At 45.0% G+C, this 26,270-nt stretch overlaps 3 protein-coding genes across 20 annotated transcripts in view; 2 read left to right on the forward strand and 1 right to left on the reverse strand.

Moving 5' to 3' along the window:
• The window catches only part of inpp4ab (inositol polyphosphate-4-phosphatase type I Ab), a 31,844-nt gene extending 14,761 nt beyond the window's left edge, over nt 1–17,083 (forward strand). For 2 of the 14 annotated variants that reach the window (XM_013139909.4, XM_013139910.4), the window contains exons 3-25: nt 1,102–1,336; nt 1,544–1,588; nt 1,691–1,809; nt 1,953–2,069; nt 2,242–2,321; nt 2,538–2,652; nt 2,767–2,857; nt 3,110–3,257; nt 3,384–3,514; nt 3,795–3,899; nt 3,979–4,087; nt 5,308–5,325; nt 5,950–6,136; nt 6,226–6,444; nt 6,735–7,035; nt 7,651–7,683; nt 7,978–8,150; nt 8,481–8,604; nt 8,700–8,967; nt 9,584–9,681; nt 9,769–9,881; nt 10,485–10,639; nt 11,736–15,279. In XM_013139909.4, the coding sequence (XP_012995363.2) occupies nt 1,231–1,336; nt 1,544–1,588; nt 1,691–1,809; nt 1,953–2,069; nt 2,242–2,321; nt 2,538–2,652; nt 2,767–2,857; nt 3,110–3,257; nt 3,384–3,514; nt 3,795–3,899; nt 3,979–4,087; nt 5,308–5,325; nt 5,950–6,136; nt 6,226–6,444; nt 6,735–7,035; nt 7,651–7,683; nt 7,978–8,150; nt 8,481–8,604; nt 8,700–8,967; nt 9,584–9,681; nt 9,769–9,881; nt 10,485–10,639; nt 11,736–11,916 (3,036 nt within the window). In that variant the 5' untranslated portion in view covers nt 1,102–1,230 and the 3' untranslated portion in view covers nt 11,917–15,279. The other 12 variants (XM_013139916.4, XM_034289697.1, XM_010886283.4 and 9 more) reach the window with 12 other exon arrangements.
• A 1,037-nt stretch (nt 17,084–18,120) lies between these two features.
• LOC105019825 (inosine-uridine preferring nucleoside hydrolase-like) lies at nt 18,121–23,628 on the forward strand. 3 transcript variants are annotated; one of them, XM_020042524.2, is made up of 9 exons: nt 18,121–18,458; nt 18,884–18,992; nt 19,307–19,415; nt 20,392–20,686; nt 21,401–21,600; nt 21,687–21,866; nt 22,010–22,121; nt 22,601–22,737; nt 22,985–23,628. In XM_020042524.2, exons 4-9 carry the CDS (start codon nt 20,626–20,628, stop codon nt 23,336–23,338), a joined length of 1,044 nt encoding a protein of 347 aa, XP_019898083.2. In that variant the 5' UTR covers nt 18,121–18,458; nt 18,884–18,992; nt 19,307–19,415; nt 20,392–20,625; the 3' UTR covers nt 23,339–23,628. The 3 variants fall into 3 exon arrangements, with proteins under 3 accessions (XP_019898083.2, XP_010884594.2, XP_034145681.1); XM_010886292.4 differs by lacking the exon at nt 19,307–19,415; XM_034289790.1 differs by lacking the exons at nt 19,307–19,415; nt 20,392–20,686 and having other exon boundaries at nt 18,122–18,458.
• On the reverse strand, nt 23,623–26,269 carry unc50 (unc-50 homolog (C. elegans)). Of its 3 annotated transcripts, none has more exons than XM_010886290.3 (6): nt 26,166–26,269; nt 25,326–25,594; nt 24,976–25,096; nt 24,685–24,824; nt 24,183–24,290; nt 23,623–24,091 (listed from the first exon to the last, which is right to left on the reverse strand). In XM_010886290.3, the coding sequence occupies exons 2-6, from the start codon at nt 25,588–25,590 to the stop codon at nt 23,955–23,957; spliced, it is 771 nt and encodes a 256-aa protein (XP_010884592.1). In that variant the 5' UTR covers nt 25,591–25,594; nt 26,166–26,269; the 3' UTR covers nt 23,623–23,954.
• Nucleotide 26,270: the final 1 nt, after the last annotated feature.

The following is a 26,270-nucleotide window of genomic DNA, read 5'->3' on the forward strand; positions in this document are numbered from 1 at the left end:
TTTTTTACACCACAACATGAGATTTCATTATAATAGAACATAGCGTGGAGAAAGTGAAAGTGTGAATAGCTTCCGAAAGTTATTCCAAAGGTAATATTTAATATTCTACATATTTGACACTCAATCTGAATAAATAAGAGCAAATCCTCATTCAAAAAATTTGACAGTTTTGGAATAATGTCAGAATAATGTGTGTACATGATAATGTTCTCCTGTTCAGAGCATGTTGTTCTTGTTCACTGGCAAGCTGGGGACGGTTGGTTTTCTGGAAGTGTTTACTTCACTGTGGGAACCATTTCTTCAAAGGAAAGAAAACACACAGACTCGCTGTATCAAAACCTAAATTTCTGAATTATTTAGGTCATGATATTGGATATTACAGTATTGTTTTACTTTATAGTATATGTATGTATTAGTAATGTACAGTATCTACTAAGCGATGAATTGCTGCATGCCTGTGAGCACAGTCTTAAAGAAGCAGAGGGAATGAGGCAGTGAATTCAGTGGATGAAGCTAGAGGGAAGTCATGATGCCTCAGTGGATGATGCTACAGGGAAGTCATGATGCCTCAGTGGATGATGCTAGAGGACAGTCATGATCCATTAGTGGATGATGCTAGGGGGAAGTCATGATGCCTCAGTGGATGATGCTAGAGGGAAGTCATGATGCATTAGTGGATGATGCTAGAGGGAAGTCATGATGCATTAGAGGATGATGCTAGAGGGAAGTCATGATTGCTCAGTGGATGATACTAGAGGGAAGTCATGATGCCTCAGAGGAGGATGCTAGAGGACAATCATGGTCACCAACACTTCTCTCTGTCCTCTCTTTCTCTGTCAATGTCTGTGGACCAGCTTTCCCTCTGGTAATCCAGCGACATAAACAGCCTCCAGCTCTCCTGCAGAGAGAGAGAATGGAGGAAGTCCTTTGCCTCCTCTCTCTTCCTGTTTTCTCTTTCTGTTTTCATCTCTCTTCCTCCCCCTCTTCCTCTTCCTGTTTTCACCTCTCTTCCTCCCTCCCTCTCTTACTGTTCCTGTTTTTGTCTCTCTTCATCCTTCCTCTCCCTGGTGTCATCTCTTTTCCTCTGTTCCTCTCACTCAGCTGTTGAAGGAGGGCCCGGGTGGGGCCGTGTACGTGGAGCAGCTCTGGGTTTAACTGTGTGAGAGTGTTTGTCCTCCCCGCCACCGCCCTGTGCCTCCCCTCCCACCCTCCCCGGAGAAGGCCGTCAGGATGTCGGAAGCCAGAGAGCGCAGCCCCCGCCACCAGAGGCCCTGGTCTGTCTACCGGGCCAACACCTTTGACCTCTCCTCAGAGATGATCGGACTGGCGCTCGCAGGTAACCACTGTGGGTTGGTCCCAAGGAAAATATGAAGGAAACAAACGCTATGTGACACCGTGGGATTAGTCATGTAATCATATCCTGTCTTGTTCACATCCTTAACAATGAAACCAGTCAATGCTGGTGACGAGTCGACGTCACCGTCCGTACATGTCCCGAGACACTTCTGCCAACTCGACTTGTATGCTTTTTGTCCATTCGTAGGGAACAGCCAGGATCCAGATGAGCCGGTCCTAGAGTTTAGCGTGGGTGAGTACAGTCAATGACAGCTCCCTAGCCCTGTACCGGCGTTTCCTCCCGCCATCTATTCCAACTGTGCGTGTGTATGTGTCCCTTTTGTCGGTCCCTCAGCCTGCGTCGACCTTGTGACCCCAGCCCTGGAGCGTAAACCCAACAGCTTTGTGGCGGTGAGCTGCACCACCCCGCCTCAGGCCTTCTGGACCAAACACGCCCAGACGGAGATCATTGAGGTGAGATGGACTGTCGTCCCACTCACCGCGCCGCACTCCTCCGTCCCTCTGCCACAGGGCGCGGTGCGCGCGGTGCGGTTGAGAGCGTCTGCGTTCCCCCAGTCGATCGGCCGTTTGATTGACACATTGCTTCCCCCCTACAGGGCACCTGTAACCCCATCTTCCTGAGCAGTATAGCCTTCTTCCAGGACTCCCAGATTAACCAGCAGACGCAGGTCAAGCTGTCCGTATACGATGTCAAAGACCGCTCCCAAGGCACTGTAAGTGGAACACTGTTGGGTGAAGACCAGGTCTCATGTCAGCGTCCCCTTCAGATCATGAGACTGTCTGGGGTCCCGTTTCTCTTAATGCTTCCTGTGCCTCGCCCTCGAAGTGGTTGTTGCCTTCGAGGGCGCCATTTATTCTAATGGTTGTCACCCTTTCCTGGTCTAGATGTATTTATTGGGCTCGGCTCTGTTTCCTGTGAAAGAACTGCTCCAGGAAAAGAACCACAGATTACAACTAATCCTGAGGTATGAAGCAGACAGACTGTGTAACACTTCACACCACCTCTCTGAACAGTCACAGCAATGGAGTCTGTCAGTGTGATTCTGTATGTCTTGCCACGGTTTAACGGGATGGCTAAATGCATGGCATGTATTTCTCCACAGTAATGTAAATACAAGGTTGTTTTTCTGTTTCGTGTTCCCGGGCCACTGTTTGAGGGCTAATGTGTTCTTGATGATCAGGTCGGCGGAGAACGAGAGCGTGGGGAAAATCAACATCACCGCCTGGCAGATCGACGACCGGAGGGACCAGAGGACGCTGCCCGTCGCCAGGTTACCGGACACCATTAACGGCAGGGTGAGGTCCCCCCCCCGCGACTTTCCGTCTGCAACTTGCGAGGTGGCGGGTTTATCGTGGGCTGCGTTGCGCCGGGTGTGTGTGACGTGTTCCTTCTTTCGGGGCGTTTCCCAGACCGTGCTTCCGGTGGACGAGAGCCTGACGGAGTCCATGGGCGTCAGGGCCAAATACGCATCCCTATGCAAAGACACCCTGCTGAGATCAGGTAGGAGGCTGCTCCCCGGGCCACGTTCCGAGCGGCCAGAACCTGTGTCACCTGAGACACGTCGTCCAGTAGTAGAGGCATCGTTAGCATTTGTTTGTGTGTGTCTGGCAGGACTCAATGGAAATGGTTTATTGTCCTCCCCCCGAGGAGAGGGTTTTGTCCCAGGCCTCTTTACGTCCCCAACAAAATACTATGTTGGCTCCTTTAATTGAAGGGGGCGCCGCGGGACTGATGTGTGTTTGTGTCTCCCAGTGTTCGGTGGGACCATGTGTCGGATGTACCGTTTCCCCACCACGGACGGCAACCACCTGCGAGTGCTGGAGCAGATGGCTGAGAGTGTCCTGTCCCTTCACATCCCCAGACAGTATGTCAAACTACTGCTGGAGGAGGACGCTGCCAGGTACACACACACACACACACACACACACACCCTTACCACAAACACACTCGGAAGTGTCCATGGATTGTCAGTTGAGTGCGTCAATAAAGCATCTCTTTGGCGCTGTGTGTGTGTGTGTGTGAGAAGGGTGTGTGAGTTAGAAGAGCTGGGGGAGTTGTCTCCATGTTGGGAGAACCTACGGAGACAAATTGTCACTCAGTATCAGACCATCATCCTAACCTACCAGGAGACGCTCTCTGACCTCACTGACTACAAAGGTTAGTAGTACACACACACACACACACACACACACACACACACACACAAATTCAATTACAAGACAATTTGTTGAGGTTTAACATACTAAGTATTCCCCTGTTGGCCATCACATGTCATTAACGAAGCAAGTGAGGAAAGATGTTTGATTTTCTCCTGTTCATCCATACCTTTTTCCTCGCATCAATCCCTCTTTTCTCTACTCCTTTTCTCTACTCCTGGTCTCTATCTCTCTCTGTCTCTCCCACTCCCTCTGTTTCCTTCGCTGTGTGTCTCATTCAGGTCCGTCTTTCAAGGCCAGTAATCTGAAAGCCGACAGGAAGATGGAGTTTATGCCCACCAACCTGCACGTCCAGAGGATGAGAGTGCAGGATGAATCTGGCTTCGGTGAGCTTAGCCCCGCCCCCTGTTCTCAGTTGTTGCTGTTCCTGTGGCTCCTCCCCTCAGACGTGTCATGTTCCCCCAGACCACACATATGACGTGGTGACCATTGGGGCTGCCGCCGCCCACTGCCAAGGCTTCAAAAACAGCGGCCTACGAAAACAAATCACCAAGTTCGAGGAGGCCAAGAAACAGTAAGTAGAGAATGTTTGAAACAGCTGGGACCTCCAGTAGAACTTAGACTTTTGTCTCAGATATGTTCCGCTTGTCGCTATGGTCACTAATCTGATCAGATTTTCCAGTGTTCATTACGACTGGCTGGCTGTTAACAGGCTTTTAAAGTAGTTTTTTCTTATTCGACAACTACCTAATGGAGTAGAATGTGCGTTTTACTTTTAAAAGAGATGAACCCTTATACGTTTTTAAATACTGTTGAAATGTTTAACTGTATCTAATAGGTTTACACTTAACAGTTTAACAATTAGCATTATGGATGACTTTACTTAACAAAAACAGCAGCTTTTGTATTAGCATTAGCAACGATCGTCAAAATGTGGGAATCTAAGTTACTGGAATCCAGACATTTCTGTTGGGACTTTGAATTAAATGCCACATATATTTTCTTTCTTAATACAAAATGCACTTGCCAATATGTTTTAACCACTTTTTAGTCTCTTTTGTGTTTTGCTATTATATTGAGTAAATAATGTTGCCTGAGAAGAATATTTGATTTGCATGTATGTACGAATACATATGAACGCAATATAATAGTCATTGAAATTCCACTGTCCATCTAACAAGAATTTGTGACTGCCAGCTTTAAATCTCTGGTTGCATTATTATGTCATCAGACATCAAGAGTTTTCTATCCCACAGAGGGGGAGACCAATTTCTCGCTGTTTCTGTGTATTTCATCCCCAGCCATATATCAGCTTTGAACTTTTTTGTTCCATTCATTATTTCAGCATATTGTTGGAAAATTCCAGTAAAAATTTGGTTTCTGCAGGTAACCCTTTTAGTATTGTCAGTTTGGAAGCAATCGGTGAAAGGGCAAAAAAAAAAGATTTTATAGTGTATCCACTTCTGAAATACAGGTGGGTGTGTAGCTCGAGCCATGCTAATTCAAGTTTTTAATAGACTCACATTGTACCGTGTTTGATGATACATGACAACATGTTGTGATGTGCAGTGTCTCATCAAATCCATCTCCCTTTCTTTTTTCCCCACTGCTGCATGATATAGATTTGAATGGCCAACTTTAGACCCCTGTTTGTTTTCCTCATTTCCTCATAGCTCACAAGATGACATGCTGCTTTAAGCCATGGTCTTTTCCCATGATTATAATATATATTTAAGATGATTTACGTTTTCTGGCTTTTTAATTTGTCCAATTGCATCTTTACTTTCTACTCAGCGTTTATGAGGAGGAATGGTGAGTTGTTACATAATCTGATTATGTTCTCCAGTCATTTCACTCTCCGCACTGTGTGTTTGGTTCTTTCTGCACGGAAATATGTCACTGAGTTTATTTCCCTACAAAGAGTTCCACTGTCCATGTTTTACACGTTCGAACACAACCGTTGCCTGTGAGTATGGTGGAATGGACTGACAGAGTGCTTGCTATGGATTTTCCAAGGCACAGATAGACTGTGACACTTGCATAACAATAGCATTGTACATCACCAAAAGCTTTTGCTGGTCTGTAGTGAGGCAAGGCTTTTGCATGTGGCTGTGAAAGCTCACCTCAGGCACAGACTCAGGCAGAGTAGAATTGTCAAATAGTGGAACTATTCATGTGTATGTCAAGCCATGTGAGAGAACGTTCCCAAACTCCAATTTCCTTCAGTTCCGAGAATGTAGTGCGCCTTCAGTGTCACCTTCCTCTGTGTGACCTCACCAACTGTCTGCCTATATTACTGCGTGTCTATCTGTTGTGTCTCTGTCTGTCTGTATTTATGTGCATATCTGACCATGTCATTGTGTGTGTGTGTGTGTGTGTGTCTCTATGTACTGAGTGTGTTCTCTAACAGCCCACTGTGTCCGTCTGTCCCTTCAGCAGTGCCTTGTCCAGCTGTCAGTCCATAGTGTTCATCCCCCAGGACATCGTCCGGGCCAAGGAAATCATCGCCCACATTAACACCCTAAAGACCCAGGTCAGCTACTATGCGGAGCGTCTTTCGCGCGCCGCCAAGGACCGCTCTGCCAATGGCCTGGAGAGGACCCTCGCTATCCTGGCTGACAAGGTGAGGGGGAGCCACTAGCCCGGTTACCGACCGCCGACATGGGGGTTCTGACGACCTTTAACCTTCTGTGATCTCTGCGGTTCCTCTAGACACGCCAGCTGGTGACAGAGTGCGATTGCAAGCTGCTAGCTTCTGCCATCCAGGCGCTGAACGCGGCGCGGCCCGAGTACATCGCCTCCAGGGCGTCTCCCTCCGCCGAAGCCGCCGATCAAGTGGTCCTGCGCAACGACCAGGACACGCTGCTGGCCAAGTGGAGCGGGAGCAACAGCCGCTCCTCGCTGCACGTCGACTGGCACGAGGAGGAGTGGGTCAGTAGGGGGTCACCGGGGGTCAGGAGTTCAATGGTCAATTCCGGTCGATGTAGGAAAGCTGTGTGTTTGCTGATGGATTTGTTTTAATTTATATGATGTGGTTGGGAGGTTTGTCCCTCAGATGCCCGGACTGCAACTTTTTTTTTATTCTCTTCATTCTTCTTACTCATGCGCACTTCCCCTTTATCCTTCCCCTCCCAATTTCCCCTCTTTGTTCTCTCATCGATCCCTTGTCTCAACTCTCTCCTCCTCCACTTCACCTCCTCCCCTCTCCTCCCTCCCCTCAGGAGAAGGTGTGGCTTAACGTGGATAAGAGTTTGGATTGCATCATCCAGAGGGTGGACAAGCTCCTTCAGAAGGACCGTCTACATAGCGACCCCAGTCAGTGGGACTCGTCCCCGGGCGACCCGCCGAGTGGCTGCAGTAAGCGAGGTGAACAGAAGACCAGAGCATTCTGGATAAACCCTGACCGCATGACCCAGGATAAACCCACATCATTACCATCTTCATCACCGTCATCCTCCCTGCCCCCTTCTCTGGTCCTCAGTCTGACTCCTGCATGCCCATCCAGCCCCGACAGAGTCCCTTGTAGGTTTTTCGTTCTTTTTCTCTGTCTTCCCTTTTCCCTGTTTTTTTATTTTCATTTTGCTTTGTCATACGTTATCATCCTGTGATCATAGCCATCATCATATCTCTTTTGTAATGGGTTTCATTTCATCTCCCCATCACAGTGTTAGAAGGAACGCTTCCTTGATAATTGCAAAAACTGTCATTCTTGCCGCTTTGCAAATAAATATATCGATTTTTAGACATTGTGAAGTGGGAAGGAGACCCTTCACCTGGAGTGCTGCAGGCACTTTGTGTTGAAAATGACTGAAAAGGTAGATTGGCTCAGTTGGTCTGGTGCGCTCCCTGGTGGGATGAAAAGCCTACAGTCCCTGCAACACTCCGGGAGCAGGGAGGCCTTCCCGTTTGGAAAGTGTAGCGTGTGTTCAGTCATGTCATTCGTGTCATGTCTGCTCATGCTGTGTTACCAGAGCCTTGGGGGCCCCACATGACCCTGTTGCCCTGACCTTCTGTGTGCCCTGTGTTTACAGTAGCCAGCTAGCTTGTGTGCTCATTGTTCTGTACTGTGTGTGCTATCTGCCATGTCCCCGGTGGCGCTCCCTAAATCACGCATGTGGCGCCTCCACCCCCCTCCAGGTGGCAGCTCCGGTGGTGAGGAGGCTTCACCAGGTAAGAGCTCCGTCCTCTCCCCCCTTGCTTCTCTGTCGCCCCTGCCTCTCTGGCTGCCTCTAGCTCGAGCCCAGCACCTCAGCTCACTCTGAACACTGAACGGGCGTTCCGTCTGTAGCACGTCTCTGTTCCGTTTTTTCTGGAAGCGTTTCGTCACCACCAGCTCCGCTTAGGAAGGCGGCACAGCGGTCGTTTAAGGGCTTCTCTGTAGGTTTCTCAGTAGGCTGCCACAGAACGGCGCTTAACGTACATCTGTTTGTGTGCGTGCGTGCGTGCGTGCGTGCCTCGGTCCAGGGGAGTGGAGCGAGGCGCTCTACCCTCTCCTCACCACGCTGACGGAGTGCGTGGCCATGATGAGTGACAAGGCTAAGAAGTCCATGGTGTTCCTGTTGATGCAGGACACCGCGCCGACCATCGCCATGGACCTCAGCCTCCAGTACAGACGAGATGTGGTCTTCTGCCAGACGGTTAGTGCTGTACACACGAAAGCGCACATGCAGTTTTGGCTGGGCAAAGGGGGAGAACCGGCGCCCCCTGTCAAAATAATTCAAGTCAATATATCCGAGGCTGTGTGGCCAAAAATAGTAGGACATTTCATATATTACCTTTCACTCGCTGGCGCTTGTTGGCGCGTGTCAAATAAATGATTCATATTCTAATTCCTATTTTATACTTTATTTAAACGGGCTGAGGGGAGTGGGACGGGCCAGCCCCTCAAGGCCTGTCCACTGGGTCGGGGCTGGTAGAATGATGTGTGTGTATAGTGAACGCTTACAAATGCCAATATCTGTCTCCAGCTCACGGCCCTCATCTGCGGCTTCATCATCAAGCTGAGGAACTGTCTCCGTGACGACGGCTTCCTCAGGCAGCTCTATACAATCGGCCTGTTGGCCCAGTTTGAGTCTCTGCTCAGCACTTACGGTAAAGTCCACACACCCTCCCCAGCTCTCTCGTCCTCTGTATTTCTATCCCTCTCTATCTCTCTCTTCATGTTTAACTGGACATGTGTCGTCCAGGTGAGGAGCTGTCAATGTTGGAGGACATGTCAGTGGGCATCATGGACCTGCGGAACGTAACCTTCAAGGTAACCCAGGCGACTTCCAGCTCCGCCCCCGACATGTTGCCCATCATCACCGGGAACCGGGACGGCTTTAACGTCCGCATCCCGCTACCGGTCACCATGTTCGACGCGTTGCCCCGGGAGATCCAGAACGGCATGTTGCTGCGAGTCCAACCGGTCCTGTTCAACGTGGGAATCAACGAACAGCAGACACTAGCTGAGAAGTGAGTGTGGAATAGAGGAGGTTAAACTCCAGTCCTGGATGGCCAAAACATTTCTGTGTTTTTGTATTCTTCTAATGAGGCATTGATTTTAAACCTGGGACCAGGGCCAGTGTCGGGGGGAATCACTTGGATTGGCATTTGTTTTCCGCAAGTGGGATCTTTTTCTCCACAAGACAGTACCTTTTCAGATATTTTTTGCGGGTGTTAGTGTTATATTACGGACATAACACTAACACCCGCTTTGAAAAGTAGGATTCTGTTGTGTTTTTTTTGCACGTTTGTCAAACCCCAATGCTCCACACCACCTGCCAGCTTTCCTTCTTTTCCCTGGTGGCCAAATGTCACTGGAGAAAGCAGTGAAACAGCGCCCCCTGTCTTTATGTAGACAATTTATCTGCTGGTGTGTATGACATGCTATTATCTTTTTAGCCAGATAGCATCAGATACATGGGTTTCCCGTAAAGCCTAACTACTGGCCTAAAATACCAGCCAGTAGTATGTTGGACATCCAGGACTGGAAATGAAGTACCCTGATTTAAGACCATAAAGGGTAGAGAGATTCTGCATCTTCTAGTCTCTGTATATGTAACACCTGGATGTCTCCTGTTGGGTTAAGGTTTGGAGACACATCTCTGCAGGAGATCATTAACCTAGAGAGCCTGGGGAGACTCAGCTCCTACTACCAACAGTTCAAGGAGGTGCTACCGGAAGACTGTAAGTCCCTCTGACCTGACCAGAGCCTTATGTCCGTATAAAGACCTGCTCTTTGTTATGTTGATGTTGTAACCTCCCTGTCCGCAGGTTTGCCCAGGTCCCGTTCCCAAACGTGTCTACCAGAACTGCTGAGGTTTCTGGGACAGAACGTCCACGCGAGGAAGAACAAGAACGTGGACATCCTATGGCAGGCAGCAGAGGTAGGCGCTACTATTGTCATCGAAGCTTGCTCTGTACCTAGACATATTGAGATTGAGTAGATTCATGAGCATTTTGTCCCAAAGGCCAGTGGTCTGAGACACGTCCCTGCATTACTGCTGTGTCCGTGTGATGAGGAGTTCTTGATGGCAGCATACCGACAGTTCTAAGGACTCTAATAAAGTGTGGTGTGAATTAGCACATCACTGTCTGGGGTGGGCGTTCGGGAACATGAACAGGGTTAGCTTAGTTCACTGCCTTCCGGTGACTTCTTGTGTTGGGTAGGCTGCCTCCACACTGGACTGTAGTCGTTAGTCAGAGGAAACACTCTTTACCAGCAAATACAATTTGGTGGTAACTTCCTGGTTAAGCAAGAACTGTGATAAGAAGCAGAACAGCTCGGGCAGAATGTAGTTGGGACGACACGTCCTGATCAATTGTCCCTTGGCACCAGGGAGTTTTATCGATGGGGGTTGTGAATTAATGACTGAAGACTATCTCAAGTCACTTGTATGTTTTTACTAGTCTGGTTCCAAGCTACACTTCCTAAACCATTTGAAGGAGCTGCATGCTGTACTTTATCTCACCGTATCTCTTCCACCTAGATCTGTCGGCGGCTGAACGGCGTGCGTTTCACCAGCTGCAAGAGTGCCAAGGACCGCACAGCCATGTCGGTCACCCTGGAGCAGTGTCTGATCCTCCAGCACGAACACGGCATGGCTCCACAGGTCTTCACTCAGGCCCTCGACTGCATGCGCAGGTAGGTGTCCAGCCCACGGCCTGAAGGAAAATGAAACGCACCCACGCACGGCTGGTTTCATGTGCTGTCAGTGCCCCCCGCCCCATTGAAAGATTCAAGCAACGAAAGGGTAACTGGCAGTTATTCCTTTCCCTGTCGTTAGCACTGGTCCCTCACGCATCGTCGTCGTCCTCTTCTCTGCTTGTCCAGCAGTAAAATGTCTGTCTTGGTCCTGCCAGTTTGTTGAGAATGCTCCTCCATGATCTACTGACAGAGCTTGCCTTCCATCCGTTCACGTCACCTCCCTCTCCAGCTCTCCTCCAACCCATCTCCATCCCCATGTTTTAGCACAGCTTGCTTGAAAAGGCCTGCCTGAAAGGGATAGGGGAAACGGACGGGTGTTTTGGAACTCCCGATAAGGTCAGCCGAGGACTGAAAACCTTGTGTAAGAAATGGTTCCAAAGGAAGACTGTGTAGAACACGTTCTGTTAGGTGGAAATTAGAAAGCTGGCCCGCAACTCCTTGCATGGTCACTTGCTCCTATATTCACGCTGCTCTTTCTGTTTCTGTCCCTGCTTTGGGAAAGGCACAGCCCATTTGAAGTGCCAGGCATTCTGGGAAAAGATACGCTTGTGTTGCATGGCTGGAGATTGGCTTTCCCTCCCCACATCGACCATGTCCGTCCTATGTCATGTGAACATGGTGATTCATCGCTGTGTCTTCTTGTACCTATTTTTATACTTTCTTTCACTCAGAAATGCAGAACATTTTTCTTAATTTTCTCTTCTCTGTTCTCTCTCTCCTCCTCTGCTCTGACAATGCATTTTGTCTGTGATTTCTCATGTTTTGGTTGGAATGATTTCGGTGTGGTTGTTTTTAATATTGTTTCGGATTCCTTTCTGGCTGAATGGATTTGACTTCACGTTTCATTCCCATCGCCGTGACCTCATGATCACGCGGGAACCGCAACCCTGTGGTCGTCTGTTGGTTTGCCACGGGGCGAACTCACCGTTCATAACACCATCTCAATCACCGTCACCGCCTCCCCCATCCACCCACGCCAACTACCCCGGTTGGCTGCGCCCCCCCCCCCCCCCCCCCCCCCCCCTCTCCACAGCATTGGGACCAGGGAGGGGGTCATCCAGAAGAATCTCAGTGGCCTGTTGCCTGTGCGCGACTTGAGGCTGGACCCCAGCCTGCTGTACTCCCTCCCCCTGCTGGCCCTCAGCCCCAACCTGCTGGTCGTCTGGCTGTTCCTCAGCGTCGCCTACTTCCTGGCAAAGCTCCGCTGCAGCTGAACGCGCTGCCCCCTCACCCCAGCCCTCTACCAGCCCCCTCTCAGCCAGTTCAAACAGTGACCCCCCCCCCCAACCCCTCCCCAACGGTGTACGACAGTCAGGCAGTCGGGAAGAAAGGCAACATTTTTAAGCCTGTCAGCCCAGGAGTCAGTCTTTCCGGAGCTCAGCTGGGAGAACCTGTCATAGGTCAAGACCCGACAGCGTTTGCCTGACTGGACTGTATGTGCGTCACTCAGCTAACCTGACAGCTGTTCTGCCCAACCCATCCAGCATTCTTCCTGCCCTGCTTTCTGTCCTAACCAATCCAGTGTGGGAGCAGAAGGCTGATCTAAAGGTCTATATAGTCCTCCTACTGTATGTGACTGGTACTGTTAGTCTTCTGCCTTATTTCTCATTTAACACAAATTGTTTTACACTGGTCAAATATATTATCAATGAGGGCCTGGAGAGAACCTTTGTGAAAATATTGCCACTTAGAAGATTTAGCTGAATTTAATGGAATTTATGTTTTCCATGAGTTTCATGTACAATGCAGTTTTCCAAACCATTACATGATTATGACCATGCTATGATAACTAGATGAAGTCATGGATCTTTTGGTTTTGCACAGAGCTTTTCAATCATGCAAATGTTCTGGCTTGCTAGATGTTTGTCTTCCGTACGAATTGCATACAGCATAAGCCAAGGAAAGGCTTGGCCATGCAATATCAAGCTGATGTTGTTTTGATATGGCGGCCATTTTGTTGTTCTTCCTCAAGTCTTCCTACTCTTACAGCAGGAGGCAATCGTGTTCGCTTTCACTTAAATGCACTTTTTTATTGTTGTTGTCTGCCTTTTTCGTGGAGATTTGCTTGACTTGCCAATTGACGCAGTTTGGTCTCGCACTGGAGCAAATTCAGCTGGTAAAATCTGGGAATGTATGATATTTCAGGGGACCTTTCTGGCTTGTTTTATTATGCAGTGAAGATTTTTATCACATGCCGCATAACATTGACTTAAAACAGTATTTCTGTGGTTTTGGGGGATTTTTTCAGTTTGTATCCAATTGAATTTCTTGACAAAAATGTTCTCTTTACTGTAGTTTGTCTGAATTTGTTCTCCTATGAAAATGCTGACCTGTACAATTTCAGTTACAGGACAAATAGTGAGAAGATGTAAAGAATGTATATGGACTCATCTCCAATGACCCCGTGTTTTCCATAAACCACTAACTAGCAGTGCCCTACCTATGGGGAATACGGGGTGACTTGAGACTCAGGCCGTTATTGTTGTGCCAAATTCATCAGATGATAGGTAGATCCAGCTAGTGGGTCTTTAGTCCAGGTCAAAATGGGACCTCCAAAGCTCCCCGCTCCCATTTCCAACCAGCTGCCGCAGAGAAGTGCTCTAGAAATGGAATTCAATAGCAGACACTTCGACTTATTTCTATGACTTGCGCTCTGGGCTTCCAGTTTCATTTTGTACCGTGGCTGCTCTGTTATCCCATTGAAACATTTAGCAATGCAATGGTATATTCAGTCATTAATAACAGTTTTGGTGGTATTGTTATTTTACAACCCCATAGTCGTTATTTTAAGCAGAATAACACCTGTCTTCAGCGTCGTGTCATGTCCCAAGACAGCCACACTCAGTCCAATCTAAAGTGACCTACTAAAGAAATGGACCATCAGTTCCAAAATAGCCTCCGCTGGGAAATTCTCACTCTTCCAACCTCCATCTCCGACTTGTAGACCCCTTACTATTTAAAATTGGGGCATGCTTTTGTTTTAGTGGTTCGTTTTGGTTGAGCTGTATGAAAGCCGGATACAACTCTCATGCGTAACTAATAGGAGAGCTGATCTGGATTTGATTGTGTATTCAGATAAGTGCTGTAGTTCGGGACAGAGTCTTAACCGATCAATACAATTTAAATCAAATTATTCTGTTTACATTGTCAACAAAAGAAAAGGTATATGCAGCATTTATTTGTCAATATTGTACAGTATTTACTTTTTCAGTTTTCCCATATCCATCATGTAAATAATAGAATTGTATAAAATCTGATGTTCTTGCTGATTTAGAACTACCTCTATTTTCCCATGAAATCGACATCATATTTACCGCCAGGAATCAGATCTGCCATGAGTCCCATTAGTATGCAGTCCTTGACTAGTGGACTTCGGCTGTTCTCCAAATGACTCCTTATTCCCTAAAATACATAGTGCACTAACTTCAACTCTTGCTGGTTGGTGAAGGTCATAAATATGCATTGTACTACCAGCTTGTCCACTAGTTTGGATCCAGGCAGAAATAATGTGCACTCACAAAAAACCTCCCGGGCCAGAACTTGTTCTGTAGGCCCTTGTCTTTGGTGCCAGTTCTAAAATTACACTTGGTTTTAAAATGTGAGTTTTAAAATTACACTTGGTTCTTCCGGAATCTTTAATTGGGATGAGGAAATCCACTCCCCTGAATGTATTGTTACCATAGGGAAGCCAAATCCAGGAATATTTAAACTTGATCAATTCTGAGGTTTTTATTTTCCTTTTTCTTGAATTCCTTTTGAGGTTTTGTAAAAGCAGCTTCATAAGAAAACAATCAAATGACTATTGAGAATATTTATGTATTTATATTGCTGTGCATTATATTTAAATACTTATATCTAAATGCTTACATTTGCCAGATATATTTATTCATATGTAGAGTTTGATGTGATTTTGACATTATGCAGGTGTCACAAGAGGGACAAATTCTAGTTTCTGTTTCAGGTATCTTTGTATTAGTCCATGGGTGTGGTACTTAGCCATTGCAAAACAATATCAGGATGACTATTTCTGGATGTACTCTGAAAGATTATATTCTTCTCCCTGTTTCTCGTGATGGCTTTTCTCTGGACAGTGCAATAACAGTGAGTCCCCCCAAAGATTCAGCTTTAATGTTATGTAATAAACTTCATGCCAAATGTGTAGTGCAGCGTCAGGTGTATGATGCCACTAGGTTATTGGAATAGTGCAGTTCTCTATTTTGTTTGCTCTGAAAATGTTGCAGGGGAATTATAATGTCGAACGTTCTTTTAGGTATATTGTTGTTTGCTATTTTGTCGTGCTTTTTGATGGGAACTATCTAGAAAGCCGAACGTTGGGTGAAATCACGGTACTGGTACCCTTCCCTTCATCTCCCCCCCTGTCCTCCCATTCAACTGACCGCTCACATCAGCTGTTGCTTTCATGTTTCTTTGACAGTGGCTTCAAGGTATCGGGTCGGGTGGGGGGGCGGGGGTTCTCATTGTCTTTTAACACATACCCTTTATGTTTTGTTTCCTTCACTTTGCTGTCATCCTCTCTATCTGTGCTTGCCCCCCACTCCCTTTCCCTGCCTCCTCTTTCCCAGTGAAGGCTGCAGACGGGAGAACACCATGAAGAATGTGGGATGTCGCAAGTATGCTTTTAACTGTCTGCAGCTCAAGGCCTTCCCCAAACATTACAGGCCCCCCGATGGAACATTTGGGAAAGTTGAGACTTGATTTGAACAAAGATCTGTTCTCTTGTATGTAATAAGGACAATTACAAGAGCAGACAAAAACAGATGCCTCTTTTCCGCAATAGCAATGTTTAGGTGGTCTTGTATGGTCTTGGACTGTAGTTGCTTATACCCCTGTGGTAAATGTCCGTGCACTGAGTCGATGCATATTTTCCATTTCATACAGTATATACTGAGTGTATATACGGAATTGGGAAAATCCCAAACTACTGCTTGAAAAACAGTATACAATGTATTCAGACCCCACATACCTTCTAGATTGATCTGAAGTTCTAGATATAGCCAAAGTGCCAATTAACACTGTCATGCTTTTAAGTTAGTCAAGATACCGCAAGGAGGTACTTTTCCCTGATGAGAGAGGGTGTTCTCCAGATTTTTCATTGCTATACAGAGTGAGCTAGTTGTTTCAGAGGTTCATGCAATCTAAAAGTGATCTGAAACTCCTGGGACAAAAATTGTTCCATGCAATGTTGAGTTACATTTTCAACCCATAGTTGACATGTGATTCATGTATTTTGTTGGGATCCCTGGTCATAGTCTATGCATTTCGGAGTTCTTGTTTAGTGAGGGTTGGACAATACTGTACTATACATGTCAATCTGGGCCCCAGTCAAGCTTGTCTGGTGGACTTGATGAATACATCCTTCCCCCCGTGGATTTAGCTGCACTCCAATGAGACTTCAATGGCAACATAAGACCAACCAGATCTTTCATTGTGTCTTAGGTACCTCACCTAAACTACTGTATCCCTTTTCAGTTTTTGTAAAACTCCCTTTTAACCGTTTGCTTGACAAAAGAAGGAATTGATTTAGCTTTCTGGATGTTCTAAAATAATATACTTTCATCTTTAACCAAGTTTATTTTCTGGAAGGAGTTGGGTTTGTGGGCAGCCAAGGAAATAATGTTATATGATACAGTATCTGCCACTAAAGGAAATGTCAAGATGTTTTGTCCTGTCGTTTCTTTTTGCCAAGTGACGGCCAGCAGAACCTTTGAGACACCCTAGAGGAACCTTGCATTACATACATATGTTGTCCTTTTCCGCATTTTTTGCACACTTATTTTTGGACTATCACTGTAATTGACCAGGTTCAGAAAATCTGTAAACTTGTGATCTGTATTGAAGTTACATTGTATATCAGTCTGGAAACAGTGCTGCTCAACAATAACATGTTTGTAATGTATGTTTTCATCACAAAAAAGTAATGTGAACTTTTTTTTTGCATTTTTCTTTTTTAATTTAGCAATTTCATACACAGCCGAGATTAGTCATGTGTATGCATGTTTCAGAGCTTCACTTGTGTTTAAACGGGCACCTCTACTGCATACATCAGGATTTACCCATAAGCTCAGTTGTGAAATGCAGTTTGTGTAAATGTATTGTACTGCATAAAATATTCTTTCACGCTTTTATTTTTAAAATTATTGGAAAGATATTTTTTGCTATCAGCAGATTTTATTTTGCATTTCAGTACCTTATATTGTATAAATCAATAAGCATTGGGATAGTATTTCTATTTTCTTTTTATTGTAATGATCGCATATCTTTTATCACACACTGAGATAAGATATCTCTATAGGCTTGACTATTGGTATGAATTATGTTTTAATTAATATCTGATGCTAATAAAACATGTTTAACATCTTTTTTTTGGGAAAAAAAGTTTTTTGAAAAGTTGGAATTTTATCAAGATGTTGGGTATTGAACATGGCAGAATGGATAGAGAACATGATACAGGAGACGTTCAAGCAGATCACTTTTTTAAGTCATTGACCGACATGGTTATATCTTCCCAAGTGTGTTACATTATGCAAGAAAAGTGTCCATCTTGGGCTGTCTGTTTTTTTTACTGGGTGATCTTAAAGGTCATGACATTTTGACTGCAGTCTACTTAAAGTAGCTGCAGTTGCTTCACACCAGTCCCATTGTCTGGAATAATGTAGACTAAAGCAAGTTTTCTTCTAAAATGTTGCCTGTGCTTATCGGACAGATTTTCTGCTGATTTCATTCATATCCATATCACAATGACATTTCCACGCTTGCAAATAAGGATCATATATTTTAAAAAATGACGTTATGTTAATACTAGGTTTGGATGCATGGAATATTTTTATTCTGTTTATTTTTCATTATTATGAAGTCACTACAAAGCGCTTGATGCACAGCTTTCTTCCACCAATGTTTCTTATCTGGGTGACTTAGTTGAAGTGAAAGGTTGTCTGCAAAATGTCACTTGTCATATTGTAGCAAAAGTGGAGATGGCAGTGGAGCGATCGAAAGACACTCAGAACTATAGGAATCCAGGTTCAACATATTTTGATTCCTAAAATACAGCAGACAGTGGCATCACCATTTGCATTCTCCATTTTTCAGAGTTGGAGGTAATTTATTTATTAGATTTTTTACAAATGAAATAAGGCTAGAATTCCTTTTAATTGAACTTCTTGTCATGCCAGTTAGTGTCATGCACAGTGAATGCTATTCTACAAAGCTCAAGTAGCCCCATTTGTAACGTTTATGAAAAATGCAAGTTATAGGTTATTATTGGTACATTTTGTAAAACATACCTAAAATATATAAATCATTTAATTTTTTCAATCTTCAGAATACGTCCAAACATTGGTCTTTTAATATTAACTGGGTTAGGAAAAAGTCTGTCTCGATACTCCAGTCCAGACGGAGGCAGTAAGGCTGTGAGTGGCTGAGAGAAGAAGAAATCCACAGTGGCTGCGGTTCCGTGGAAGGACGTCTTTTTTTTTTTTTATTATAGAGCAATGGCTTCTCTTGACGTTGGGTCGACATATTCAAATTATACAGACTTTCATAATGCGGTCACTGAATTCGAAAATGAGAATTTTGTGCAGTTTTACCGCCGCGATGCAAGAACAATTGAAAAAGTCAAACGATTATATCCAAGGCACTATTACAATCCTGAGTTGAAGTATGCGAACATACATCTGGCTTGTGTACACGGTGGCAAAAAATTCTTATCCCATTCTAAAGGAGTGCGTCCGAAAACGAGGTAGCTAGCTATTTTATATCTAGAGCCCTAATTACGAATTGTTTAATTATGCGTCCTTTGTTTTGACTGTGTCCAGTTTTAGACCGGTATATAACATTAAAAGACCCATTCACTGTGATCGGATTCTGATCTTCAGTGTAAACAGACAAGATCCAAATGAAGGACTGAGTAAAATCCAACCATCAGGTGTATGCAGGACTACATGCTTGTAACGGACATTTAGCCTGCAATAGATCTGCCCTGAAAGCATATATTTCTGACTGATGGGGGCGCTGTTTTATAACCACCATCTTCTATTTCTATTAAGTTGTCAAGAACAAAAAAATGAATGTATTGGGTGATATTTTTTTTTTATCACTGCATGTTTAATAAGTATTTTAACTGTTAAAAACGACATGGTTAAAATAGGTTGATTGTTTTCACAGTACCTGCAAGGTTGGATGCCCTGCTTTCATCAAAGTCAAAACTACAAAGGATGGAGAGAGATTAGTTGTGAAGGATATTGTCAAAATACACAACCACGACGTCAGTGAGGTGAGTGGTCTACGTAATGGTTTTAATGATGGCAACAGGGTTGTTCCATATGATTTTATTCACTCTGACTGCAACCCTTTTGATTTTATACCTTTCCCAAGAGCAGTCAGAAAGACTCAGGATATAGTGGTAGTGTTAAAAGTTCTCCTTCAGCATATCCTATTCTAGTGTTGGATATCTCAATACCTGGGCCCAGTCCAGTACTTCTGTAGGTTGCTAATAATGCTTTTATACAGTAGTTTGCCTAAGCATTCCCACCCCGTTTTTTTTTTTTTATGTTCCTGCATTACATGGTGTTTTTTTCTTTTCTTCAGGTAAACACAGTTGCTCAGTAGATTCCGTCATTAGAGTATAGTGAATTGCGAAAGAAATGCTGAACCACGAGCACTAGTGATTGGCAACAGAGACTATGAATACATTGAGGTTTGTGTCGATAACAGTTCTTTTCTTGAAGCTTTTCAAACACTGCACAGTACTGACATCTGCTGGTTAACAATACATATTCAGCTATGCATTGCTGATGTTTATGCAAATATCTTTCTAGGCGCTCAATGAAAAATAATGTGCACTTCAACAGTATAAACTCATTTATAAAACGGGTGTTAATTGGCTGATAGCCGTGGTATATCAGATCTTATAAATCCGGTGGTTTGAATCCTTAATGCTGATTGGCTGATAGCCATAGTATATATAAGCCAGGGGTGTCAAACCGGTTCCACGGAGGGCCGAGTGTCTGCAGGTCTTTGGGTTTTCCTTTAAATTGGTTCCCAGGTCAGACCTGAACAACCAGGTGGGGGTAGAAATTAACCAATTAGTGAACTAATTAATCAATCAAGTACAAGGTGAGAGCGAAAACCTGCAGACACTCGGCCCTCCGTGGAACCGGTTTGACACCTGTGATATAAGCAGTAACACAGAAGGGGGTGTGGTGTATGGCCAATATACCACAGCTCAGAGCTGTTCTTAGGCACGAAGTATTGCAGAGTGTCCGGACACTAGTGCTTAGCCGTGGTATATTGGCAGAATATCACAAACCCTGAGATGCCTAATTGCACTTATATACCAATGCAATTAGAGCAGTAAGAAGTGATGTGATGTCATACCCATGGAATACAGTCTCATATACCATGGCCATCTGCCAATCAGGAATCAAACCAACCGGTTTATGACATTAGATCACTTTTTTCTGAATGTGTCACAAGCCAGTTGAGAAGAGCAATAAGGGGGATTGTGATATATTGCCAATATACCAAAGTTAACCGCTGTGTCCAGTCAGAAAGTGATTGAATTCATGTGGAACAACAATGAAGTCTTACACTTTCTGTGGCTTATCATAACAATATCACATGTAATTCCAACTACTGGTTGTGATGTTTTTTCCCATTTTATTGTTGCTCAGGCTGCATTTAGGCACTACCCCAGGAAAAGACAACTATGTCCAGCTGAACGTGCCAAGTGTTCAGAACTGCTGACAAAGTATGATGGCAACAAAAGATTGGTAATAGAAGATCTCACCAAAGTAACTGGAAAAGTCATCCTACCAAAGGACATTCACAACATTGCAGCAACAGTGAACTGGCCTGCAAAATTTGAGAGAAAGAAAAAGGAGAAAAAAGTTATAAAAGGGATTCGAATGGTGATGGACACTGACACAAAGCTAAGAGAACAGGCAAGAAAAAGGCGGCCTGGGTGTGGTTAGTATTTCTGAGACAATACGGTTATGTTAAGGACTGACCTATTCCATTGCGTTACCACAACATGTGAACAAATCTCACACACGGTTGACCACCTGCTACACACCCAGCTTTTGCATAGAAATGCACAGAAAGCATTGAAAGCGTAATTGTTTTACTATCAGCCGTCAGAGTTAACCAATCTATATTACCAATACATCACAGCTCTCCATGATTATTCTTCATGACAAACTCCCGGACCTGTGACATACTTGGTTTGACACACTCTGGTTCATCACCTACTTGTACAGAACATTTGTCCAGTGGAGCACTGGGTTCAAGTAGTATACAGACAGAACCATAACCCTGTATTAAAAAAATAATAATGGCAACCCTGCCTGATCGAAAAACCCTGTTCCTAAACAAAAGAACAGCGTTCAGGGTTTCAAACAGAGCTTTTTTTTTTTATTCATTGCCAATTCTCTGTAGCTTCCCTGCTCAGCATTATGATAACATAATACAGTAGTTATTGTTATATGTGTGTTCTTCGACATGTAACAATTGACAAGGTCTAGCAATCAGGCACTTGTCTTTCCAAAAGGCTTTGAAGCATCAACAGTCAAACCCATCGTCAGACACAACCTTCCGGGTAAAGATGTGAAGGCCGTCTTTTCTGCAGTGTGATGTCCTTTTGATGTTAACGCCGTCCTGACGTCTCATGCTGTCTTATCCAAGCTTTAAAGGATCCAAGGAGGACCGAGAAGAAACTGGTGCTTGACGTGGACACCGGGGTGGATAATGCCCTGGCTATCATGGTGGCTTTGGCGGCCGCCAACGTGGAGGTGCTGGGCATAACCTGTGTACGCGGAAACACCTCCTTGGAAAACGCCTGCAGGAACACGCTGCGTGTTCTCAAGGTCTGCCGGCGACTTGAGGTATGTCTGGCGGAACGGCAGCTCTCGTCTTGTAATTTCATCAAGCGGTGATTGGTTTGCAGCACAACTCTGATGCGTTGTGTTAGATCCCGGTTTTCGGCGGTGCGGCGGAGCCTCTGTTGGGCCGTCCCCTGACGGTGGGCTCCTTTCACGGGAAGGATGGGCTCGGGGACGCCCCTGACCCCGATTCCCCGGGAATGGAGCTACTCCAGACAGAAGGGGCTGTGGAAGCCATAATCAGGCTGGCTAATGAGAACCCCGGAGAGGTAGGTGGCAAAAGTTAGGTTCCTATAGGCTGTAACCAACCCAAGCAGTCCTAGATCTCCAGAGATGCTTAGATTCTAAACTACAAGGTTTACCACCTATCTGCTTATGCAATGCAGATTGACTCTGCGGTTTCTCTGTCTAGGTTTGCCTGGTTGCCACTGCCCCTTTGACCAACCTGGCCCTTGCTGTGAAGATAGACCCCACCCTCCCTCAGAAACTGAAAGGGCTCTTCATCATGGGTGGTAACACTGACTGTAAGGCCTTTATATGAGAATACTATATAGCTTTGTCAAAAAGCAGGCTTTCCTATACAGGAAGTCTGTGGTAGAAAAATTGCTGGATGGGTTGAAGCCACTGTAAATCATTGACACCTTGAAAAACACCAACCCGCCTTGCTTTGGCCGAGTTCTAGCAGTTCTCACTAGGTTAGTTCAGTAAGTGCAGCAGTACACGAGGACGTTTGGGAAATCACTGATTAAAACATAATCAACATAGAATTTTGTATAGAGAGCACACTAGGTTTTCCATTTTTTCTGGAATGTTGCAAACTAATTTTACTCAATCATCTCCAGAGCTTCAAGTGTAGCTCGAAAACTGTGATTTTGGAGAATGACCAGGTGTGTTTTGGTTATTGCAGCGAACACTGTGATTTTGGAGAAACCAGGCATGTTTCGGGTATTGCAGCGAACACTGTAATTTTGGAGAATGACCAGGTGTGTTTTGGGTATTGCAGCAAGGGGAAACTCCACAGTGTGCGCAGAGTTCAACTTTGCTGCTGATCCCGAGGCAGCTTACATTGTCCTGAACCGCTTCTTCTGTCCTACCTACATTGCCACCTGGGAGTTCTGCTGTGAAAACAAGCTTCCATGGGTAAGGCCAAATGTTCTTGTCATTTACCTGCATTATAAACACAGGACCAGGTTTATTGTCAAAAATGGTTTAGTTCACTTAAATCTGATGGAAAGTTGACAGGACAATTTAAATGGAGATTCCCAATGGAAATATAGATGATTCATATCATAAAAAGTATTGTATTGCTTGCTGTATTTCCTCATAGATTTGATATTTCTGTGTAGTGAATTGATTTGCAACTCTTCCCGTCTTCCCTGCTCTGCAGTCGTTCTGTGACAAGTGGCTGGCCCAGGACAGTGAGAAGGCCCGCTTCATGAAGAGCATATTCAAACACACCATGAACACTGTAGCCTCCAGCGCTCACTGCTTTCAGAGGGAGACGATGACAGGCCCAGGCTTTGTTTCGTGCAACTCGTACGCCATGGCGGCGGCCATCGATGACGGCTTTATGTGGGTGTCTGAGCCGGTGGCGGTGACAGTAGAGCTTCAGGGGACCTACACCAGAGGCATGATGGTCCTGGACAAGCTGGGAGTTCTAGAGAAGGAGCACCAGGTCTTTTTAATGAAAACGGTGGACCTAGAGAGCTTTAAGGGTCTGTTGATGGACTCACTGAAGTAACCAGGACTGGTAACCTAGCTTGTATCTAGGCCACTATTCCATATTGGTTTTCGAGTAGGCTAAAGGATTGTGCATTTTATTTTGTTGTAGAGATGAATGTAGATACATTTCTTGGTAAAATGTTGTTTTGACAGACCATTATCATTAATAGCAAACACTTTCTGCACTGTTTTACTTTCCAAATTTGTCATACTGTATATTTGGTCAGTAGCAAAATGCCATCTTATGAATGGCTTTTTTTTACACTATTTTCCTTTTTTGTTTTTATTTAAAGAAAATCTGGATCAAGTAAAACCTTTTTATTGAATGTGTTCAGAAGTTTACATTCTGACAAACCTCGTTTTACATTCACATTCACCACTTTCCATTACTTACCCGCCTTTAGTAAGCGGGATTTTCAGTATGTCGTTTCAAAATAAAAGGAAACCGATCATCTTAGAAACAATCCACAATTAATATATCTTACAACCAAAGTATTTACAAAGTATACAAAACTGCATCATCCCATCCATTCACACTCCAACATGAAAGCATTGTCCATTAGTCCTTGGAGCCCATTGGCAGATAGGGCCACCGTCGACTATCAGTGGCCCCCTCTGATCCTGACCCATTGTGTCTACTGGACGCGGTACTTGTAGAACCAGCAGAGGCCTTTGGTGAAGTTCCATCCCAGGGAGAGTGAGAGGATGTAGAGGACACCCAGGAGGGCGAAGGGGTAGAGCAGAACCACTGTGTTCTTCAGATGGGGCAATGCTGCAAAGGAGTTGGAGACAAGGGAGCATGGTAAATACTGAGGTAAATCCACAAACCGTGTGGTTATAAAAACCGAGGCGACCGGCCTCACCGTTGTATCCCAGGAAGGTGATGTACAGATAGTAGCCAATGGCTATCAGCCACAAACTGTTCCCCACAAAGTATCCCAGGAACCAGTCTGACTTTATCATTACTATATCTGAAACAAACAGAACAGAGATCAATCAGACACCAGTACAACATGTTGAGACAAAGACCATGCCGGACAAAATTAGGCCCACTCCAGACACATCATTATCCATCAAATCTCGTTCCAGCTAAAAACTCCCACGTTGCAAAAACAAATATTGGTTTAGAAGACAAGATGAGAGAAACTACCGGTTCTAGCAAGGTGGAAACAGAGAAACGTTAATCCCTGTTCCCAAATGACCTGCTCAACACCTGAACCTCATTTTGAACAGGATTGTGATTGGCGGTGATGCCTACAGAAATGCTGAGATCATCTTTTCTGAACAGTGTATTTTCGGAGCAGCTTGGCAATTTCGGTGTGGTGATCATGTGACTGGATTGCACCTTCAATACTCTACACTCACGGTTTATAAAGAAGAGCTGTAGGAAGTGCAGAATGACTAGTAGGGGGTAGAAGGCATTGAGATGGACATCAAAAGCGTAGCCCCACTCCACGTCAAAGTCTTTACTGGGTTGCTTCAGTAGGTACTTATTGGTGACGAACCTGGGCGCACACAGGGATGTAAGGGCCTTTTAGAGAGCATGGGGTTTAAAACAAACAGTTCTTACAGTCCCTCTAGGCTTCCAAACCCAGCCCATTCCATATACCTTACACCCATCGAAGCCCTTTCAGATGGGACCATTGTTCTACTCACCACATGAGCGTGGAGATGAGCAGGCCCACTCCGATGCAGTCTATGAACACCACCCAGAGCAGCAGTTTCAGTGTCTCCACAAAACCCATGTCCAGCACCAGCCCGAAGCCCAGCGTAGACACTACACACGGGAGAAGGTAGGCGTGTCGCACCCACAGGTCAGCTGAATGTCATTTGAAATGAAAAAGCCTGGGAACATTCCAATTTGACAACGTTCTACATTGTATCATATAAAGCCTGATGAATCCTTCAGATGACAAACTCAGCACAAACTATGAGACAAGCCAAACTCCGTAAGTAGAGGGCCATGTAGTACCAGGGTTAGATTATTTTGCCTTGAATATACCTACCGCACAACCAGACGCTCAGTAACACCAGGAAGGCCGGGTCGTCCCTGGCCCATTGGTCCTTGGTCTGCTTCCTGTAGTGGAAGTTGCGGTAGACTCTCTGTGGGGAGGTGAAGAGATATAGCATCTGCCACATGGCAAATTCAAAATCCATGGCTTTGAAGTGAAGCAGCCTCCTCAGGTATTTGTAGCGCTTGGCACCCGCTGTGTGACGGGCCGCATCGCGGGCGCTCAGGCTTCCATTCTGCGACGCGGTGGTCGGCAACATATTGCTGGAAAACATGGCAAGGGTCACAAATCTTGCGCAGATTATGGCTACAGGATTTGATTTATACTGCAAGGCCATTAGCATAGGCCTACCCCGGTGATTACCAATAGGTACAGTGTCGATTTAGGAAGTACATCAAGTAATTTCAATAACTTAATTGAAACATCACATTAAATGCTTTTGTTCATTTGTCTGTTTGGATATAAATGCCGGCTAGGATGCTGATAAAAAGACTGCTCGACTCAGTCACAAATGTAGGACACACTGTTTACAGATCTTTGTTGATCTATCAACCGTGTTTCAAACTAACAAACCAAGTAGCTAGTACTTTTTTTTTTGCCAAATAAAGTGAGAAAATAAATTTTTGCCACAAGACTGTCAAACGACCACCAAGTTAAACAAAACAAAGTATGGACGTAGGTGCAATGCTAGCTAGCTTGCTATCGTTATGTCTGACTATGCTGGCGTTTACCTAAGGATTTGGAATTTGCTGGTCTTAGTTGCAAGTTAGCGAGAACTAAAACATACTTGAGATAAATATATACACTAGAATAAACTTACCTGCGAAACCTCACCTATTATTAAAAGAAAGCTCATCCACCTCTTGTGCCTTAGTGAAAACAACTCTTCCGGACAAACTGAACACGTAGAAACTTCCGGTACGTGACTACTAGCACGCC

Source organism: Esox lucius, chromosome 22, assembly GCF_011004845.1.
Source record: "Esox lucius isolate fEsoLuc1 chromosome 22, fEsoLuc1.pri, whole genome shotgun sequence".
NCBI classification, from domain to species: domain Eukaryota; kingdom Metazoa; phylum Chordata; class Actinopteri; order Esociformes; family Esocidae; genus Esox; species Esox lucius.